The sequence below is a fragment of the Scleropages formosus genome, chromosome 3 (assembly GCF_900964775.1).
Source record: "Scleropages formosus chromosome 3, fSclFor1.1, whole genome shotgun sequence".
NCBI classification, from domain to species: Eukaryota; Metazoa; Chordata; class Actinopteri; order Osteoglossiformes; family Osteoglossidae; genus Scleropages; species Scleropages formosus.
In genome coordinates this window covers 35,008,475-35,030,953 of record NC_041808.1, presented here as the reverse complement: position 1 = coordinate 35,030,953, position 22,479 = coordinate 35,008,475, and the positions used below count along the sequence as shown (strand labels likewise).

At 43.6% G+C, this 22,479-nt stretch overlaps 1 protein-coding gene across 1 annotated transcript in view; it reads right to left on the bottom strand.

Annotated features, from left to right (window-relative positions):
- Nucleotides 1-3: 3 nt before the first annotated feature.
- LOC108922534 (potassium voltage-gated channel subfamily H member 6-like) overlaps nucleotides 4-22,479 on the bottom strand; it is a 45,557-nt gene continuing 23,081 nt past the window's right edge. Inside the window, exons 7-16 of the mRNA XM_029250263.1 lie at nucleotides 14,203-14,628; nucleotides 12,500-12,917; nucleotides 11,384-11,583; nucleotides 7,245-7,497; nucleotides 5,378-5,571; nucleotides 4,371-4,470; nucleotides 2,777-3,061; nucleotides 2,525-2,675; nucleotides 2,021-2,228; nucleotides 4-1,720 (exon numbers count right to left, since the gene is read on the bottom strand). Of these exons, the coding sequence (XP_029106096.1) occupies nucleotides 1,439-1,720; nucleotides 2,021-2,228; nucleotides 2,525-2,675; nucleotides 2,777-3,061; nucleotides 4,371-4,470; nucleotides 5,378-5,571; nucleotides 7,245-7,497; nucleotides 11,384-11,583; nucleotides 12,500-12,917; nucleotides 14,203-14,628 (2,517 nt within the window). The 3' untranslated portion in view covers nucleotides 4-1,438. The remainder of the gene's footprint in view (nucleotides 1,721-2,020; nucleotides 2,229-2,524; nucleotides 2,676-2,776; nucleotides 3,062-4,370; nucleotides 4,471-5,377; nucleotides 5,572-7,244; nucleotides 7,498-11,383; nucleotides 11,584-12,499; nucleotides 12,918-14,202; nucleotides 14,629-22,479) is intronic.

Below are 22,479 nucleotides of genomic sequence, written 5' to 3'. Positions count from 1 at the left end.
GCGCTTTACTTGGTATATTTTGTCCTTGTTAATGGCTCTGGTGGTATGATTATGACTTATTTCTGTTTATAGTAAATATCCCATGAAGTAGGAACATCAGCAGGAAATACAAAGGTTACAAGATCTAAATACTACTAATTACTCCAATGCATTAAGAGACCAAAATGAAAGTGTATTTGGGCTTATCTGACAGTTGGGAAGGCGTTTTTATAGATCCAGGGTTGGGGGGTGCAGCTCTGCAATACGTTGTGCAGCAGGCAAGGTGAGATGCACAATGCAGTCACATACAACGTGATGTCAGTTTACATTCTGTATTTTCTCCCTGAAGAAATGGGCTCTTTGTCCAGGATGGAAAATTGCAAGTAATGTATGTGAAAATAGGACAACACTTTGTTCATTTCATTTTTCTGTATTAAGTGTTATAAATAATCTATAAACAAAAAAATTCCTTGAGATTTTAAGTGAAAGTTTCATAAAGCACAAGAACAACAATGCTTAATGTTGTGTTACATTCACCTGCCAACTGGTACAATTTAAAAAGAGTGGTGCTGTTTAGTACCAAGAGTGTGACGGGATGCCTTGTCTCGTTTCCTGTGATTAACAATGAGGGCTCTTGGACAACCACTCTTGTGCTGTGCATGATCTCTCCATTTTGGTGTCTTTTTTTTAACGGATAATGACAGAACTGCTGCTTTGATTCTGTGTGCCTGCATAAGAGCCTCAAAATTCTCCTGTCCTCTTCACAAGTCCATGACCAACTGAATCAGTGCCTTGGATCTATTTAAATTCCAGATCTTTTAACTTCAATTTAATTATGTAGAGGAGGTGTTTTGTAAATGACCATTATTCACATTTAAAAACTACTGTCTGTGTACAGAATATACACAATGTATATACACAGATACATTTGAACAGACTCACAGAGCTCCAGTTGCAATCTGGGTTAATCTGTGAGGGTTTAGCAAGTGCTTCCCAGAACTGTGTGCTCCAGAACAGAACCCCTGACATTCAGACCCAGCAGAGCAGATGCGCCGTCTCCTGGTTGTTAACCAACACCATTCACACGGACAAAGATGGCTTCAGAGCCAACGCTTACTGCCGAGGCTCTGACCAAGGAAAACTTACACGCAAACGGTTTGCCTGGGAGGAAAGTACTGTCCTCCACATTGAAGGGCGGATTGGCAGGCAGGGGGGTCTCACTGTGAAGCTGATTGAAGAAAGGAGCTAAAATGTCCAGCTACAGTGAGTTCCAAAGTGATGGACAGAGGGATACACTCAACTATTGTGTGTAATCTCTTTTGGGGAGGGGAGGGCAGGGCTTTCCTGAGAAATGGGGACATGGGAGGCAAGCTGTTGACTCACTGTCTCCATCCTAAAAGTGTCCAGGTGGAGATTGTGGGCAGGGGACTGTGAGGGGTCGCGCTCTGAGCCTGAGGCTCTAACTTCCTGGAAGCACGGGGTCTGAGATGTGCCTCTGGATCTCAGCCAGCTCAGCGGAGGTCTCCAAGTTCTCGGGAAGCGAAGGGAAGCGCAGGCTGCCGCACAGTCGAGGAGAGTCTGTGGGGGCAGGAGGTGAAGTTGTGGATAGGGGCAGGCAAATTGATGGGGCCGGCTCGGTCTCGGGGGACATGGACATGGTGTCGTCTGAGGCAGCAGTCAGGTTAACCCCGCTGGACAGAGACTCCCGTGACTTGTCGTGGAACTTGTCCGAGTCGGGACTCTGTGTTAAGAGGGACAGACAGGAAAGCAGAGGCTTGACAAGGAACGAGGGGTTCATTCTTTAATTCCATTCCATCATTTCAGAGTTTACAGGGCTTCTTGCTTTCTTCTCTTCCTCACCTTTTAACCACTTTACATTGGAAGAGCAACAACTTTGGCCCTTAGGCACCGAAGATGGACATCCCTGACTACATGTGGAATAAAAGGAGACTTCTGAGTAGCTCTCCAAATGAAAGTGTAGTGTCCGGAGACTCCACTGGATAACTTGTGCTGCTTTTCGCACCACGGTTCCGGCACGTACCTGCAGAGGCGAGGCCAGACTGTCGATTTGCACAGGGGGGACCGGGGCCACAGTGTGCAGCACTTGGCCTCCGCCGCTGTACAGGGTGGATGGGTGTGGGGGATGGGTGCTGGGTGATACAGCACTGTAGGCAGGTGGGACCGGGGCCAGCTGCCTCTGGAGCAGTTGCAATATCACGTTGATGTCGGCTGTCATTCGAGTTTCCAGTCTGTCAATGGGAGTGGGTTAGGGTTCGAGGTATTAACAGCAATGTACTGTCCCCTCAGTCCTCTGACTTCTCATCTCTCATCTTTGATGTAGTTACATATTTCTACCTTCAATTTCCCTTGACACCTCTGACTTTTATCTTTGCTTCTCTGTGTTGATAGCCCTTGTCTCTGTGATGCTTGCCTGTAATATGTGCTCTCACATATTTGACCTCCCTTACTGATTTAACCCCCTCTCTTTTTGTGCTCATGGCCGACTCATCCTTCCACATTTGTCCACCCTCCCTGCTCCTCCCACCTGTTGAGCTGGGACTGCAGTATCTCCAGGCGGGACTCAAGCTCACTGGGCCGCTCCTCGGTGCATGGGGGTGGGTGGTAGGTGGCCCTCGCGGAGGATGAGCGCCGGTCAGGCCAGTAGCCGTAGAGACCAGCTACATTGAGAGGTGCTGCTGTAAAGGGAGGCACAGCTGGTGAGCAAGAGGAATGAGTGTGTGTGTCTGTCAGGGGCTGCATGTCCCTTGGATGCTGCAGTAGGACAGCTACCATGTACCTGTGTATGAGTGTCCTCTGTCCAGGGGGCCACCCATGCCAGCTGTTGCTGCACCAGGGGGCAGCAGGCTGACCACAGTAGGGGGGTAGTCCCGGCTGTCACCTCCAGGGGGGTAGAGCTCACCCTTGCTGTGGCCTGGGGTTTTCATCTCATCTTCGCTGGACTGGGAGCAGGGACTTCCACTGCTGCAAAACTCCTCCCACCGTGGGCGGGGCACAGAGGCCCGGTGGTTGCCCAGGGAAGGGCAGGACGGATCGGGGCAGGAGTCCTCTCGATCCATTCCATCTGCAGGCATGAACCGTGGAGTTAGAAACGACTTTAGCAGCAGACTTGAATGGGACTCCAAATGGGAGTGGGAGCAGGACCACTCTGTAGAAGCACTGGGACAAAGATGCTACTGCAGAGACCCAGCTCCAGGATCCATGGTCCATCTCTCCTGCAAGGCCTACTCTGTGTTGAAATCTCCTGATAGTTATACTCCACTAGAAACGGGCACATTGTGACCCAAGTAAGTGCATTGCGGAAATCTTTGGAAAAAGATCTAAAGGCTAGGACCTCCTTGGAGAACGATGAACACAATCGTAATCATTTCATTAAATGTAATTTTTGTGTTTTGTAATCCTTCTTGGTTGAAAGAAATGTTTGAAACAGTCAAGTTCAACAGTGTTCACTGAGAACTTGCGCACACCCTTACTCATTTTACAAAACCACAGTTTATGATCATTTATAAATTCTAGAGTCCATTTAAATTTGTAATTTTGAATTTATGTTTGTTTGCTCTGTGGTTACAGGAAATGTTTGACAGGCAATTAAAATGACAACTCTAAAAGTACATTTCGTCATGAAGAACAGTTACATAACTAAAGTACAAGTGACATCAAAGATGAACTTTCTTCTCATGGCTCAGCTGTCATGTACCTTCATAACCACATGAAATCTACCTTAACAGTTAACATGTGTGTTTATTTTATGATTTTGATTTTTTTTTTTCAAATCATCCAGTGATGTCTATTGCTTTTGCTAACATTCGTAATGATTGTCATTGCTTTCGCATTAATTATACAGTACTTTAGGAAACAGTTCAACAGCAGCTTATGAGGAACTTTGATATCCTTTGCTATGACATATTGAAGTAAATTTGTCCTTGATGTCATAATCAATTTAGCACATATGGAATGAATGAAAAGAATTTATCTTAAGAATCACATTGTCAGTTTCCCCATTTGAGATTCTCTATGACCCAATGTAACTTTCACGACGGTTCGTCAGTCTCCTTTCTGCTTGCTCTGGTGAGGGTCACGGTGGTGACAGGCCCAATGCTTCTTTTCTCCAGCTACATACTTTGTCATTACTGGTTTCAAACAACTGAACTATTTGCATAAAATCAAGGCCGAACCTTCTAAATCCATCTCGGTGAGATTTTGCACTTGTGGAGTCTTCGCCTAAACATTGATTACTTGATTTACCATTATGCCACCATCCTAACTGCTGGAACCACTTGAATCGGCCATTACATTTCCACCTTTTGCAAAGCACTGAACTGTTACTCCCCGTACTGTAATCGAGCGTACGATATTTCCACACCCACACTCACCGGGCCGGTTACGGCGGTGCAAGGAATTCCTGCGGCGTCGTGGCCGACGGTATCCACAGTCGGAGTCTTCGCTTGGGATGGGCTGCATAATGCGATCTGCCTGATACAAAGCAGCTTCAGTAATCCAGCAGCCAGAGACGGGCACATGAAATGTGCTGTACTGCATATGGGATGGGCATTAAAACACCACATTAATGGGTTCTGAAGGTGTCTCAAAGGTTGTGTGTGTGTTCACCGAATGTACTGTAACTAGAAGAACTTCTTGCGCAAGGGTGTATTTATATGCATGGAGGAAGAGCTTTTCTAGTTGTGTATTAGAGTGATGCTGCCTTCTGGTATGAGGCTCTGTGGCCTCCTGGGCCACACACTGCCTGCAGCAGTGCAGAGGGGAGGGAAGCACCAAAAGAATTAGCATCATCAGTAATCAGGACTAATTGCATATTTAAGTTCCTCTTTAGTGAAAGAGAAGAGCCCCACACATGAATGCACCTGCAATAAGGGGGTTGGGAGTTTTTGTTCCTTTCCCCAGTGGCCAGTAGGTATACTTATAGCTCTATAATAAGTTTTTCATTATAGTAGCCATTAGTTGACTGTCTTTTGTTTGTATCTGTTTTTCTGGCTTTATGCCTGTGTTAAAGCGCTCTGTATCACTGCGTGAGAAGAGAGCTCTATAAAAATAAAAAAAAAAAAAAAAAAAAGAAACTTTTCCCAAAATGTGCACAAATATTTTTTCCTGAATCTTTTTTTAGTTTTGTTTTTTGGTTTGGTATCTTTATTTTCTGCTTATTTTTCTGTCCCACAGAATCCATAATAAATTGCTCCATGTTACAACAGTTGTTCTTTTTCCACCTTGAGACATGTGTCCAAGTCCTTCTTTTCACTGTGAAGAGTAAGACGTGTGACACCCACGCTGCTGCTGTGTGAGGAATTGGACTGGCTAAGCGTGTGTTCTTGGTGTGATGTGAAGAAAGGGGCAGGAGGCACCCAAGCAGAGCGAGGACACTCACATCTCGCAGGTTGAAAGTGATCTCGAGGTTGCTCCAGAAGTTGTCAGAGAAGTCGGGGTACATGTCCAGTACCTCCAGCAGGTCGTCCCTCTGAATCTTGTGCAGATCGCAGTAGGTCAGCGCGCGCACATCTGCGTTGGACTTCCCAGGTCGAGCATATAGGCTGATGGGCTCCCCAAAAATGTCATTCTTACCTAAAAGGATGGTGAAACAGGGAAAATTGGAAGGAAAAAAAAAAATCAGAGGAAAGAAGCAAGTGAAGTAAAAGCACACTGAGTATTCTTAGGTATTAGGTGCAAAAGGTGACATTATACATTCCTTACAATTAATACAAGATCCAGCATACAGAACTGAATATGAAACATCAGATTATGATAATAGTGCATTTACAAGTAGCGGTATTCCTCTGAGGGGGTGCAGCGGGTTTGGCCGGGGCCTACTCCGTGGTGGGCCTGGGGTTCGAGTCCTGCTTGGGGAACCTGTGACAGACTGGTAGCCTGTCCTGGGTGTGTCCTCGCGCCCTATGTTGCTGGGTTAGGCTCTGGCTTGCTGTGACCCTGCTCGGGACAAGCGGTTGTAGACATTGTGTGCGTGTATATTCCTTTGGGTGATTCTGTCACTCAGAACATGTGGAAGGAAGAAAAAGTGCAATGGGCGCTGCAGGTCTGTCATTAACATACAGCACCAGCAGGGGGGGCTGAAGGATTTCTACGCAGTACTGTACTTGGTCAATTGCTGAATGAGAGCAGAATTTGATACTACTATACAGGGACCCCTTGCTGATTTATTTCCACCCACTGGAACTGAGTTCTGTACCACTTTACACTTACATTTCATTGTACTTTACACTGCTATTATTTTTTCTTCATTTTTTTATTTGTAAGTGCATTATCCATGAGTATTCGGACTATACAGCGTTCCATTAAAGGTGTGCTTTATGAATATTACCCACAGTTTTCCAAAAATAATATGTAAATGTAGAATGTTTTTACCTGCAAACACTTAAATCCAGTGTAAATAAAGTGCCCATATTTATAGATGACTGGTAGTATAGTGGTTACAGGTGCTGCCTTTGGCCCCAAAGATTGCTGGTTTGGATTGCATCTTGAGTAAGGTACTTACCCTATATTGCTCCAGCAGTGTAAACGGGTACATAATTGTCAGTATCTTAACATTGTGAGTTGCTTTGGAGGAAAGTGTCTGCTAACTAAATAAATTTAATGTAAATCTAAAGGAATATTTGAATAAATAACACAAGTGACTTATACATTGGTAAATACGTGATTTGAGCAATTCATTATGAATACACACGCACACATTTTCTGAACTGCTTGTCCCATAGGGGGTCGCGGGGAACCGGAGCCTACCCGGCAACACAGGGCGTAAGGCCGGAGGGGGAGGGGACACACCCAGGATGGGATGCCAGTCCGCCGCAAGGCACCCCAAGCGGGACTCGAACCCCAGACCCACCAGAGAGCAGGACCCAGTCCAACCCACTGTGCCACCGCACCCCCCATTCATTATGAATATCTGAATATATTCACAATATACTGGAACTGGCAATATTGGAACCAGTATTATTTTATTACTGTAAAATCTGACCAGGTAACACAGTGCAATCTCATACAGCCAGTAAGGGATGGATGTAAAACAGTATAATGATTCAGTATTGAGGTACTCTGCTATTCAGTAGCATAGTGATGAAACAACACAATATGCTAATCAGGAATTCAGCTATTGCCTGCTTACTTCCTGAGAAGAAACCACTGTTATTCATTAAAATTGTCTGATGGAGGGAGACATTCCCCCGAACAGTCTTTGTGCTCTTGAGCAAAGGCATGGTGAGGCCAAGAAAGCTTGAGCTTACCTAGAATAGCTACTACCACATCATCACGGAGGATCTCAATGGAGCCACGTGAAATGAAGTAGAGGGCAGTGAGCACATCACCAAAGTGCACAAGAGTGTCCCCAGGCGGGGCATGGGTAGTCTTGAAACGCATGGCAAGTGCTCGCAGGCAGCCCTTGCTGGCTCCTCGGAAGGCCTTGCAGTGCTGCAGCAAGTTGCGGTTCAGGTGCAGGCAAATGTCTGCCTGTAAGCACTCAGGGAAGCCCTTCAGGACCTAGAGGCCAACAGAGGGCAAAGGTCTGAGACAGCAGTGGATTCGACAGCACAAGCTGAAGAGAATACATAAAAGAAAGAGCTAGATGCAAAGATGATCACTGGCTTAAATTGATTGTTGAAATATCTGATAAGCAGTTCATCACCAGAAAACCTCACTATCAATAACCACTTGTCCTAGTACAGGGTCATGTGATCCATAGCCTATCCCAGAAACATAGGGCAGTAGGCTAGGTAGAGCACACCCCAGACAGGACACCGGTGCATCTAGGGGGAGTCATACATGAACACGCACACATTCACACAGCACAGGCAACTTAACAGTCACTGGTTGACCTGAGAAACATGTCTTTGGACCATGGGAGGAAATCCATGCAAATCAGGGGAAAGCATGCAAAGTCCACATGGACTGATCAAGCATTGAACCTCCACCTGATTGTCTACTCCATGTGCTGTGAGGCACCTGTGCCACCATCTGTGCCGCCATGGTGCGCTAACAACTCAGAAAAATATCCTATTTCCAGATGTATTCAGACGTGGAAAAACAGAACTGGGAGCACATATCAGGTCACGCGTAGAAAATTCAAAGCTGGCATTCTACAGCTGATATACTACAAAGGAAGAGCTATGCTATTTATGCTTCAGAAATCATATTTACAACTGTACTTTAAATGATAGAAATGGAACTGACTCAGCTCTTCGGTTTAAAAGCTGCTAGCTAATAGCGTGAGTTATACCATATGCCAGGCAGCAGCTGCATCTACAGCCCAAACATATGCGTGCGACTAAGCTGGAGCTGCCCTTGGGGTGGTCACACTGGGTGCTTTGGCCCCTGGGGGGCCTAATCAATCCCATGTATAAGGGGAGACAGCCAGCCAGCAGGCTACAAGCATTGCCTTGCAAACGCGTGCAAACACACACACACACAAAAATGCAAATATATACAGAAGCGGCTCTGATGGGCAACTCACACATGGAATTGACAGGCTGTGTCTGCGCTCTGACCCGTTCACTTCCATTAGCCTCTCGGCAGGCAATGGCGAAGTGCCGAGGTCTGGCAGCAGGAGACTGCTCCTCACCCAGGGGTCACCTCCCTGATGGTGCCCATGCCCTATACTGCAGCCCATCGCGAGGGACACACTACCTGTTCTGCATGAAAAACAGACGAGTCTCCGACCCTTTTAAAGGACGAGTAGTATAAATACCTTGTCACTGGAGACTGGGAGGACAGCCAAACTTGGCCTAGTGTACATTTTGCCCATGATTACAGTGATAAAACTGCCCGAGTCTATACTTACGTAAGGTTCACTCAGTTATATGACGCATGAGATGGCGCAGAGCTGGATGAAAATCATTCCACACTACAGTACGTGCATTTAATCTGGTATTATTATTAACCGTTGCTTGACTTTGATAACTGCAGGATTTCCGAAATTTCTGTATCACTGTTTGGCTGCTGGAGAAGTAAATTCTTATATCATGTGCTCAAACTAAAATTCTGGTTTTTGTTTATCTTAACTAGTCTGAATCACGCAGAGCAAAGCCACTAATGGAACACGCTCTCTAAACAAAGGTTTCCCCTCGAGTCACAGATGGGGATAGTGATAAAAATTCAGTTATTTACACAGTGCGGTGTAAATATTACGCTGTCGCGGTGGCTGTAGCCAGATACCTTTGTCTGTCACTAAAGGTGGTCTGTCCTTTTTTCTGCACGTACAGACTGTTGTGAGTCGGTCTGCAACAAGGTAGGGAAGATAGGGATGGGCTTTAATGGCTCCAGAGAGTGGGTCGGTCAATGACACATGTCCCAGAGCTGCATCCTCCAGTGCTCAGTGGAGCGGTAGCATGGAGCAGGCCTGCACCACCACTGACACGGACATCCTCGTACACAGGGTGATTTTCCCACCTCATTTGGATCAGTTGGTGTTTCTGCACGTTGGCCTGTGACAATTAACAACTGTCTAGAATTCCTAAGTTCGTGAGTCAGTGGACCTGTCAAAATTGAGTAAATTTACAAAAAAGTAAAAGCAGATGTCATCAGGTATCAGTGAATTCACATCTGGATTATGAACAGTGCTCATAATAATGCAGATTCAGCTTAGCTTAGTTGCATGAGTATCTCAAGATAATCGATGTGTCTATTATTGTTGTAAGTAAATAGAAAACTTGGTTTTAAGACATCCAAGAGTAAGTGTGATTTCAAATGTGAGGGAACATCTCACAGTATGGAAAGAGCAGTTGAGTCTAAAGCTGGTAAAGACAAAAAAAACACCTGTCACTTGCCTTATTTGTTCCTTGAAATCACCCCGTTAGACGAATTCCTGTTCTGAGGGGTCAAATTACCATAATTGCTTTTTGAGAAAAAAATTATGTTTCCAAACAAAAAAGTCACCTAAAATTAGAGTAAAATGTATTCTGAAGTATGACAATGATAATATTTTATAATATTTGTAAAAAAAACATTGCACACTGTCACATATTATTAAAATAATTAAAAGTCGTACTTAATTTTGCATGAGCGTGAATATTTTTTGGATGTCCAACACACAAGAAAGAAACTTTATCTGAGGGCTAAGTGCTCAGTAGAAGGAATAAGTGCAGAGCTGGCTTCATTTAATTGTCTTTATTCAGAGTGCTATTTCTTGTGCTTTCCTTCCTTTACATTTTTCTCTTTTTCTTTGTTTTCCTGCTGAGAACAGGACACATTTGACAATATGTCGCCACCAGCTAAACTTTGTGCACTTTTGGTAGAAATGGTAGAACAAAACTAAACTGGGACTTACAATAATATCATTCGGCTTCTCGCCACATCCGGTGCCCTTAATGATTTTTAGCTTGTCTTTTAATGTTATACTTTTCTCTTCAATTTATACTTCTCTGCTTCCGCAGTCTTTTAGGGGGTATCTTTATAATTTCACTGAAGGATGCTCATGATAACATCACAAGATCATTGAGTGAGTTTTTCATAGACCAGCATAGTGTAATGTTTGACACTAGATAATCTTCATTTGCTTGAGACATTAAGGCTTTATTTTTGATAATATCAGGGTATTCACAGTATAAAAGGTGTCCATATAACTAAAATAACTGAGTTAATATTCATAAGTTCTGAACCGCTTGTCCCATACGGGGTCGCATGGCACCCCAAGCGGGACTCGAACCCCTATTCATAAGTTTATTTTCAAAAATTAATATTGAATGTGGGGGTGCGGTGGTGCAGTGGGTTGGACCACAGTCCTGCTCTCCGGTGGGTCTGGGGTTCGAGTGCCGCTTGGGGTGCCTTGCGACGGACCGGCGTCCCATCCTGGGTGTGTCCCCTCCCCCCCGGCCTTACGCCCTGTGTTGCCGGGTAGACTCCGGTTCCCCACGACCCCGTATGGGACAAGCGGTTCTGAAAATGTATGTATGTATGTAATATTGAATGTGCCATTTTTAGTTGTGAGTTAGATTTACCACAATCATTAATCATTAAATGTCCTGGCACATATCCTGGATCTCTCCCTCACAACCTCTGCCAATGCAGCAACACCGGCACAACTAATCATAGCCAGTTTATCTGTTTTCATTTAGACAAAAGAAGAATATATATTTTTGGTTCCAGGCCAACTATTCCAATGTTACTAGACCCAATCTTCATGTCCACCTGTTTCATTGTACTCATGGTCCAAAGATATTTCTCAGTGTTACTTTGAGTGTGTCTTCACAGGTAAATAAATACCAGTATCACTGCATCTCTTGAGTGTGTGTATACGCCACGTGTGTGTGTGTAAAAAAGGAGTGAATTTATTTTCATAAAACTGCATGACAGTTTGTACCTGCACGTTCTGGAGTCTCTATGTCTGCATTTCCGAGAAAAAACAGAAAAAGGAGAGGAGGGTAAGGCTCACAGCATTCATGTCGATGCCATTGGTGTAGGACCAGGCGTGCTGAAAGTACTCCTCCAGCCGCTGTCGCAGGCCCCCGGGGATCTGATGGAAGCGGATGAACTCCTTGACACGCAGCATTTGGGTGTGGTAGCGGGCTGTTCCTGAATACAGTCGCTGGATGATAGCGGATACATTGCCGAAGATACTGGCGTACATCAGAGCTGTAGGAAATACAATCACTGACTGACTGGGGCACAGAACAGAACCAAGGAAAAAACCAACCCTAACAGTACTGGATGGAACAGCAAAACACACACACACATTTTCAGAACCGCTTGTCCCATACGGGGTCGTGGAGAACCGGAGCCTACCCGGCAACACAGGGCGTAAGGCCGGAGGGGGAGGGGACACACCCAGGACAGGACACCAGTCCATCGCAAGGCACCCCAAGCAGGACTCGAACCCCAGACCCACCGGAGAGCAGGATTGCGGTCCAACCCACTGCACCACCGCACCCCCATCGAACAGCGAAACAAATCAAGTCAATTAAAAAAACAAACACTAGAATAATTGACTACCCTTGTGTGCTGTGGCCCGTCTGGGGTGTGTTCCCTCCCCCTCTTGCCTTGTGCCCTGTGTTGCCGGGTTAGGCTCCAGTTCGCCGCGACCCTGCTTGGGACAAGCGGTTTCAGACAGCGTGTGTGTCTATGCTGTGGTTCTGGGACAGGCTGTGGCCCACCACAACCCTGACTTGGACAGGTGGTTAACGACAGCCAGTGAATGAGTAAGTGAGTAAAAATAAAAATATGCAGTCCTCATTATTGACCGACATCACATAATCATGTAATGTTTGTCATCCAATTCTTTATAACTAACATTCCCGAACACCAGACAACCTGTAAACACTGTAAACAAGTGAGTTAGGCAACGCCGCACTCCTATTCTGTTTAGGTGCACTTTGTCAACACCTACAGTATCTGCAGGGTGCATAAAACTGGCTGCCTGCACTACAGACTGAAACAGGTAAGAGAAGAAACTGAGAAACGTGCCCGTATCGAAGGCTGTGTTGTAGAATAGCTTAAGTGCTGTATCTGTACAGAGGTAATTAAGTGAGCAAAGACATGGGACAGGACTCACATCCAATGAGCATGACGCAAATGGAGAAGATCTTCTCTGGATTGGTGTTGGGCGATACGTTGCCAAAGCCCACACTGGTCAGGCTGCTGAAGGTGAAGTAAAGAGCAGTGACGTACTTGTCTTTGATCGAAGGGCCTGAGGCACTGTTACTGTCATTATAGTGCTTGCCAATCTGGTCAGCCAGGTTGTCCAGCCAACCAATCTTCATGCCTCCAACTCGCGCTGAGCCATGGCGCTCAACATTGCCGATGGCGTACCAGATGCAGGCCAGCCAATGAGCGATGAGGGCAAAAGTGCACATCAGTAGGAAGAGCACCGCTGCACCATACTCCGAATAGCGGTCCAGCTTACGTGCCACACGCACCAATCGCAGTAGCCGAGCTGTCTTCAGAAGGCCAATCAGAGTTGTCGTCTGGGGCTGGTGATTGGGTTTTAAGGCAAAATGATAAAAACACAAGTTGCAACACTGCAATTAATACGAAGAGCACCGCTGAACCATACTGCATGCATACCAAAAGGAGTCCACTTTAAAAACCTAATGACTTCTGTCAGTTTTCAATACTTATTTTTTTACTTTGCAATTCCCACAAGTCAACACATGAGAGAGCAGAGCTTAACTGAATTCCTTGTTCGTGGCCAGATGTTGTAAGACTTCAGATTGCTGTGCTTCTCACAGTGGTAGTCAACAACCCACCCACAGCCAACACCCCTGGCTATAGCCAGTATATCTCTGTCATCTCTCCCCACAGCTCACATGGACAGGTTAGATTTTGCCTCTCATGTACTCAGTTCCACCTCTGCCTTTCGGCAACCGCACCCTATGGAGGACAGTGTGACTTTTATGGCTATCAAAAACCCCTGCAGACCCATGGCAGAGGCCACACACAGATTCACATGTTTGACTTGCCAGGAGCAAGATAATTAATTGATCGACTGCAGGATTAATGGCCATTGTGTTGGGGCTAATTGCAGAGGAAATCAAACATTCGCTGCAAGAGTGAACAGCATCAGGAACAAGAAGGCTGCCATCCCTTTGGTTAAGAAGACCTAAACCTGAATCTTTGCACAGTTTGTTGTCTGGTTATCTCCTGGATGTTACGCTCTCTTTTGCTGTAATGAACTGCTTACGTTTAAATGCTGCCCTCTCCCAAGACTGCATGTTACAGACTTACAGTATAAGCTGGACAGTCTGTTCAAAGACTTTGATGCTTCATTAATTTTTTGCTTCTCTACTTGTGAATTATGAAAGTGCAAGAATCAGGTAATTCTGCTGAAAACAGCAGTTTTTCCTGTTCTTATCTGCTTTTATATAAGTCACAGCCTCATAATGTCTCATTTATAAACTTAAAACACATTTTGAATGGAAAGTGGATAATTTATCTCGGGCATAATGGTGTCTTATAACACTGTCACTCTTAGCTACATGTTAATCCTTCTACTGCATATTTCCCATTTTTTTGAAAAACAAATGTGAAAAACAGAACACACACTTGACAAATGCTTTCATAATATATACAGCACCTATTAAGAAAATTCAAATTTTGGCAATGAACACTGCAATGCACATGATGTCATGCTGTTTAGGTCCCATTAGTAATGGAGCAGGAAGGTGCAGTAGCAATAAGATTAACCTTAAGTTACCATATTCCTCCAACTATTCTTCATTCTCTCTCTTCTCACACACACACTGAGATGCTGAATACCTCATCAGAGCCAGAGCGGAAGATGAGCAGGTCAAATGGGATGGCAGCTACTATGTCAATGAGGAACCAGCCCTTGAAGTAGTGCTGAGCAATACGAGCTGGGTGACTGACAACCTCATCATTGTGGTTGACATAAGTGGTTCGGAAGTTGATGAGGATGTCCACAATGAACATGACGTCCACGACCAAGTCAACTACGTTGAGTGGATTGCAGGTATAGCCACAGGTGCGCCGGCGCTCATCCTCCTGTTCGTTGAGCAGAAAGGCTGCTGAGTAGGGCGTAAACACAGCAGTGTAGATGACCAGCAACAGGATGACCCAGTCCCACACTGCCTTGAAAGGACTGTAGTGCAGGATAGTCCACCTGTGGATGCGTGGGGCCTGCAGCTTGTATTCAGGTAGCACATCTGCCCCCAGGGACAACACCTAGGACACAAACACGGCAGGTTGTTCAGCAACAAAGAGTTCGAAGCCCAAACTGGACATTTAGTAGGATTTAAAAAAAAAATGGGAACCTGAACACTCACATCTTACATTATAGTTTAGAGCTGCATGCAAACCTGCTAAACTAAGTTTAAAAAAGAATAATGGTGTCCATCATTGCCGAAGTATAAAAAGCGAAAATTATGTGACCATTTGAAAAAATGTAAATATTCTGCAAGATGAGTTTAGTAATTTAGCATTACTCAAAAAATTTTTATTTTCCCATGCAGTATTTTTTCAGCTTCCCTCCGAGTTGGTCCAGGCATTAGGAATAACCACAGAAATTCTAGTGAGCATGCCCAAAGGCAAGCCTACATCAGGGAAGCTGCCAACTCTCCATTTGACAGGGCTGAGAAGTAGGAGCAGGGTGTTTATGTCATGCAGCCAACACTGAAAAGTACCTTCAGCATTATACAAATGAAGGGATTGCCTGAAAGACAACTGTGGGCCAACTGGGGGCTAAGCAGAGCACTTACACTCTTTGCACTTGCACAGAATGCAAGCAAAGGCAGAGACAGAAGCAATCCTGGAGCAGTACTGCTGGGAGGAAACATCACTGTCAAACAAACTAAATATCCGCATGCATTCACCATGCGCTCTACAGAATCTCTGGGGTCAGCCACCAAGCACATTGTACGGAAGAGGACATGCAGCTTAGCAAGCAATTGCCTTGAACCCGTGGCAAAGGTTAAGGGTGAGGATGAGTTCCACCTAACTCTTCGCTACGCCCAACGGACTCCTGCAGGCTGAATAAAAAAAATAAACATTCTTAAATTTTACATCAACTTTCTCATACTTCTGAAGAAACTGCACACTGCACAAGCCTCCATGTGTTCCCTTTGGGAAATTCTGCCTTTGTGTTATAGAATAAAAGAATTGCAATTATTGAAGTTATTCAAAAATGTCTCTCTTTAAATTTTTCAGTCAAAGGAAAGTCGAAATGTGCCAGTTTGCTTTTTTCAGTGCGATGGAAGATTTCTTCACCGTGCCTTCTTTGTGACACACATTCAAGAGCCCAACTCTTGCGCTGCGGTGAGAATTAGCAGCTTCTGAGAAACACAGACGAGAATACAACCAGCCAGAAGGAATGAAACATATATTCTGTGAAGATAAACAAGTCGGGATTCCTGCTCTGAAGTGGCATAATTAACAGTACAAGCAAGATACCATCAAACAACAGTAAAGGCTGCAGAGGCAACCACACACAGGCCAATGATAGAGACTTAAGAGGAAACAGTGCCAACGGAGAGCACCTACAGTATTTCCCTGTCTCCTCAAGACAAACCTTTGCCCTACAGCTTGTCCCTACTGCAATTTGCGTCACACAGGAAAATTTGACAAGGCCAGAATAAATGCTTCTGTGACTGCCAGTTTTACATAGACTAAGAAAGTGTGGATCTCCAAGACACTTATTTGTTTTGCTGACACTTTTCTCTAAAGTTACCCATTTATACAGCTGGGCAATTTCACTGGAGAAATTCGGGCTAAGTACCTTACTCGAAGGTACCAGACTTGTCTGCAAGGTTTAAACCAGCAAACTTGAGCCACAAAGGCAGCAGCTGTACCCACTACACCAGAAACTGTCCCAGACAAACTATGCTATCTCCAAACATGCTATTCGGGAAAAAAGTGTAAGCTCAGCTTTTCAGATGGATTGTACATATGAAGGAGACACTACATATGATTTCCTTGGATGAACCAGGGTCCTTAGTATAGCTGTTCTGTCCAGTACCCTGAGTCAAATGGCAGGGCGCTGTGTGGCTGTGGTTTATTTTGCATGGTGCTCAATGGGCTGGCAGTCAACGTTCCTGCCTGTCACGTCAGTTCTGGGTACAAAAACATGGTCAAGCTAATCATTTAGTTTCCATTTGCTTCTGCGGCTGTCTTGCTAATCAATCACTGTTAATTTGTAGGCTGGTAACAAGTGGAGATTGGTGACAAGAAAAAAAGGCAGACAAGAAAGACAGCGGGCAGCAGCAGGAGAATGAAAGGGACTCATACAGATAACTACGGCTACAGTAGGTGTAGAAACTGCAGAATGAAACAAAGTGCTGACACACATAAAGATCCAAAGAACACATTATCACTGCTGCCAAACACAACGTGACCTGCTTTAAAAAAATTAAAAGGCTTAAGATGTATCAGAGGAACAAAAATACTTCTGGTTCATTTTTTACTATGACTGTGGTAGAAATGTATTATAGGTGGTCTCCGACATACGATGGGGTTACATTCGGCAAAAATATCGTAAGTCGAAAATGCATTTAATACACCTAATACACATCCCTGCGGGGCAGACTGGGAGATGCAGATTGCTGCTGCTGCCCAGCATCGCAACAGAGTATTGCTCCACATATCGCTTGCCCAGGAAAAAAATTAAAATTCAAAATTCATAGTACGGTTTCTACTGAATTTCTATCGCCAGCTCACCATGGTAAAATTGAAAAAAAATTGTACGTCGAACCATTGTAAATCAGAGACCACCTGTACTTTGAAGTGTAGCTCCCTGTAAGTAGCTCCATATAATGCCCACTGACATCCATCAGTCCATAGTATTTTAATAATAGTTCTCAGATTTCTAGTTGACAATGGCATTATGAACAACCAAGTACCCCCACTATTAGTACTCAAATAATTTACTTCAATAATTCACTATACACACACACACACACATTTTCAGAACCGCTTGTCCCATACGGGGTCGCGGGGAACCGGAGCCAACCCGGCAACACAGGGCATAAGGCCGGAGGGGGAGGGGACACACCCAGGACAGGACACTAGTCCGTCACAAGGTACCCCAAGCGGGACTTGAACCCCAGACCCACCGGAGAGCAGGACTGTGGTCCAACCCACTGCGCCACCGCACCCCCTAATTCACTGTATCATTTCTTTGAAAACTTTTCAGTCTGTAGTGTAATATAATAAATAACTACAAAAGACTGACTGCAGATATTAATTACTACATTTTGCACATACCTATAACTGAGATCATTACAAAACAAAATGAAGTTTGGCTGCAGTGCTCTATCATCAAAAAATATTAGAAAAACTCCAGCTTCGTAAGACATTGCATCATAGCCTCTGGCCAACCTTTAAAAGGTCTACCAGAAAAGACACAAATTCATTAGCAAGCCTTCACATCCTTCTTTCCGAGATACAACTAACAGCAAAAGACGAGCTGGGTGGGCTTCACCCTGACTACATATAGTACTGACCGGAATCATCACCAGAGCTTCCAGGCTCAGGCGCTCCAGTGTGCTGCGCCCGCTCCCGCAGCAGCAGTCGGTCGCCATGCTGACCTGCCTGCTCCTCCTTCACAGAGCCTGGGAGCTCACTGCGGGAGGCCCGGTGCTGGTTTGTGGTGTCCGGCAGCACTGCGGCAGTCATGTTCCTACATGATCCCCTTGTGCTGGAGGAGTGTACAGCCCTGTTTTATAGGACTCTCTGTAGCTCACCTTGCACACACCACGTGCTGCCCTCATCTCTGCCAATAGTTGCAGAGCTTAATTGCCTCTATTAACTGACAAATGCACTGAGGTACTTACTGGATTTCCATTTCTATACATTTACGCAGAGAGAGAAACTGCAACAGCCATAGGCAAAGACACAACTGTTACATAAAAAACACCTCATTACTGAATAGCATTTTTATCCTATTATTTTCCATGAAATAACGCTGTTGTTGAGAGCATTTTTATTTTATCAGTTATCTGTCTCTGTCAAGCTGGGTGGTCATCGTGGTGACACATCACTTTATATTTTCCAATTTATCACAGTGTTCTGTAAGCGGGATTTCAAGTACTACAAGAGAGAGTTTGACAACAAAATAAGACAAATCCATTTGGATTGTTTTGAGAAAAACCCAATTTTGTAATCCTAATATGCTACTTTGACCTGGTACAAAGCAAAAAGGAATATAAACAGCTTGTTTGATCCTGTTTAATCACCATATATTGAGAAAAATGTTGCTGGAATTGAAATGTGGAAAAAGATTATTGCTTGTTTGTTTTTTTTTTTTTTTGTAAAATGAGATAAACCCTGCAGCAAAATGCTACTAATCCAAACATTTTTCCAACTCTCTTTTCAAACTCATGAACAATAAAACCATTCAAAGTTTAACAAGTTTCATTACAGAAACAATACTTCATGAAAGGAAAATCAAAGCAGCATAATGTCATTATTTAATCATTCTCATTTTCATCTTCACCAGTCACAGCCAACACTCCTTCATAAAGGAGTCTTGACCATCTTGAGCCCCACTTTGTCTGACCAAGGTTGAATTGTCAAGACTTTAGCCTCAGAAATTTTAAAGTCTTGTCTTTTTGATTACTGATGACACTGCAGATTTAAAATGTTTTGAAATGTTCTGTGCTGAATGTTTATGGAATTGATTTCATATTTATGTTTGCTTTAGAATCATTTAGATCTAATATTAGTTTCTTTGCAGCATGTGATGCCTTGTCTTCACAGATATTATCACAAAAAGCTTACTGAAATGTCCCTGTCTTTACCTTACCAAGGTATATGAATTGAAAGTGAAAAATCAAATGAAAGTGACACAATAAAATTATACAATAGACAAAATGGGAATTATGGCTATATTATGTATTTGTACAGTAAATAAACAGTAACTTTACAGACTATTTATTTCTTTGCTCTTGCTGCCCCCCCTTTCTCGATACTCCCACAAACAAGCACAAGACTGTCAAAACTGCCACGCCCACACCTCCGAGCCGACACGGAACACCTGGGACGCAGCGTAGACTGGGGCATAAAAGGCTGTGTCAGACCAGCAGCTGATGCGGAACCTTGTTCAGCCTTCTCGTCTGCGACCTGCGACCTCCGAGCCACTTCCTCTTCCCGAACGCCTTCCCCGATCCCGTCCATTGTTCCCACAATCCAGTACCCCTTTATGATCATTGACCTCTTGCCTGTGTACCGACCTCGCCTTTTGGATTCTCCCTGTAATGACGTTCGCACCTCGAAGACCAATTGCCTGTTCTCGGACCTCCTCTCTTGGATTTCCCCGAATACACCACGTATACCGCACTGCACTTGGGTTCGTCGCTTCCTTCCGGAACCGGACATGACAAAAACTATGTTTTAACAGCGAAAGATCTCCTAAACCTATTATTGATTAAGGTATATTATCTATTAAAGTAATATTTGTGAGAATATAAACGTACAGCTCATCGAGAGATTTGAATGAATTAGCGAAGTAATGCCAAAGCACATTAGCGATTGACTAAAATCACGATGATGTCATTGTCTGGGATGTGTCGTGGTTTGCCAAAACGGACGGCTAGCATTTATCGCAGTTTGCAAAAAAGCTCCTTTTATACAGATTGTTTGCAGCTGGAAATATTGCTATTCAGCTTCAGTCAAACCCCTCAAATGTATTCTATAAACACCTAGTTTATTTCACTAAAAAGATTTCCTGTGCAACTGACAATTTAACAAGTAAAATATATTGTGTGAATACCTGCCATAACAGGGATATTAATCACAACACACATTTCTAGAAGCGCTTGTCCCATACGGAGTCGCGGGGAACCGGAGCCTACCCGGTAACACAGGGCCTAAGGTCAGAGGGGGAGGGGACGCACCCAGGACGGGACGCCAGTCCGTCACAAGGCACCCCAAGCGGGACTCGAACCCCAGACCCACCGGAGAGCAGGACTGTGGTCCAACCCACTGTGCCAACACACCCCTCCCTAATCACAAAAAGGAAATCAAAATAAATAAATATTACATGACAAAAAACAAAATTATTTTTAGTTATTTTTAGTCATGTTTCAATTTTCTTACCAGAGTAAAGCTAACAGGTTTTGAAACCTATTCCCCTAAAAGCTTGCTGTATGGATGCTGGGACAATGTCTGTTCCCATAGCAACACCAGGGAGCACTTTAAGAAATTTAAGTAGGAGAGAAGCAGCATAGCCAGCACATAAGGGATAAAGAAGAAAAACAGAAAGAGTAAAAGAAGAGCAGTGAAGAAAAACAGCAAAACGAAAACAAAGTTTTTCTGAGAGCATTTGCTAAAATTGTATGCTTGCACATTTTCTAAGTTTGGACAGAAAACGAAAGGAAATGAGAAAAGGAAGAAAGGAAAGGAAAAATACAAGCAAGTAAAAATGTCTCAATCCCCATGGAGAGCCATTGGAAAGAATTCAGAATACACTGACAACAGCGTATTAAACCAAATTTGTTGTAATTCTTTCTTGTCTGAACACATTTTCAACACAGCAAATTTCTGTTACTAAATACAGTACTGTATTTTAAAACACTGCTAGTTTCATAAAGTTAATATTCATATACATGCTGATATTATTATATGCCTGATGGCCAATCCGTCACAGAAATAATGACAATGACAAACAGTAATGAGAAAAATCCTGACAATGATAAATAAAGGCAAAGTAATGGTGAGCAAGACATGAATAAACACATCTTTAAGAAAAGCAGTAGGGTCTATTATTGTGATACACCACTTATTATTGGTATACCTTGATTAGTTACAGTTATGTCGACATGAAAATGTAAAAGAAAACTGCCAGTATAGCAGTATACATAGTTGGAAAGCATATTGGCTTTTTTGTAGCACATTTTCCCCAGAGTAAATTCACACTAAATGGTAATTTGATACAATTTAACCTCATTTGAAATTAAGACAGTATGACCCCCATAATGTCCTTTAATGCTATACAGGGCAGGATACTTTAAATGATGCTATGCGTTATGTAACATGATAAAGATCCATGTTTAATCATGGTTTAGAGACAGGTTGCCATTTACAAAACTTATGTTGTACAAATTACAACATAATTAAATATTAAACACCAGTTTGTATACGCTCAGGAAGAATGATCTTAAATCTGTAAACATTATTAGTAGACATAAAATATGAGAAATTGCATTAACATGTTAAACATAATCTGACAAGGTTTTTGAAAAATTAAAGTTTCTATGCAGGAAATCCATTATAATTGCTAGCCAAAGAAAGTATTCTATGCCATCTTTGTGGGTGTTCAGATTTTAACACAAATTTCTTAATAAACCAAATAACCACTATAAATAACCAATTTTGTTTCTGAATGTAGTAAAACAAAACTGATCTGTGTTTCCACACCCAGCCAGTAGATTCAAGCAAAATTGACCTGCACGGTACTGTGGGACCGTCAAACACAACGCGCTTCCGCAGTGTTTTATAGCTCGGGTCTGGTGCTCATCAGTTTTGGTGATTCGGGAAGTGTCAGTAAGAAGCTACAAACTGTAAGGAAAAAGGAAAAGGATAAATGTGACTTTGGTGTCACAAATAAAATAAGGACATTGGTCTCAAATATATTCATCAGTTGAGAATAGAGTGTACAACTACACTACGAACATTAACAATACGACTTGATGAAAATTAGCAGGATGCAAAATGTCTAAAGTGCATTATCAAATAATGTATGCAACCAGAAAGTGTGAAACATATTTGTGACCTAGTGAGACTGCACTTTCATGCTTCTACACATTCTGAAGGCACAGGGGCAGTTTACAGAAAAGAAAGTACTCCTTCTGAATCATTCTGAGTCCGTAACAGTGACGTAAGAGTGACAGCACCTTGTGCTTGATGGTGGGAGACCCAGTCATTACTCATTGTATGCCAGATGGAGGAGCTATAGTATGCTTGTCAGTTACTGCCATATGTACTAAGAAACGAAAAGAAAAAGACGCATTTGAACATGCCCTTGTACATATTTACACTGGCCCTGAAATGTAAAACCTATGTACATAGACACAAACTCATATT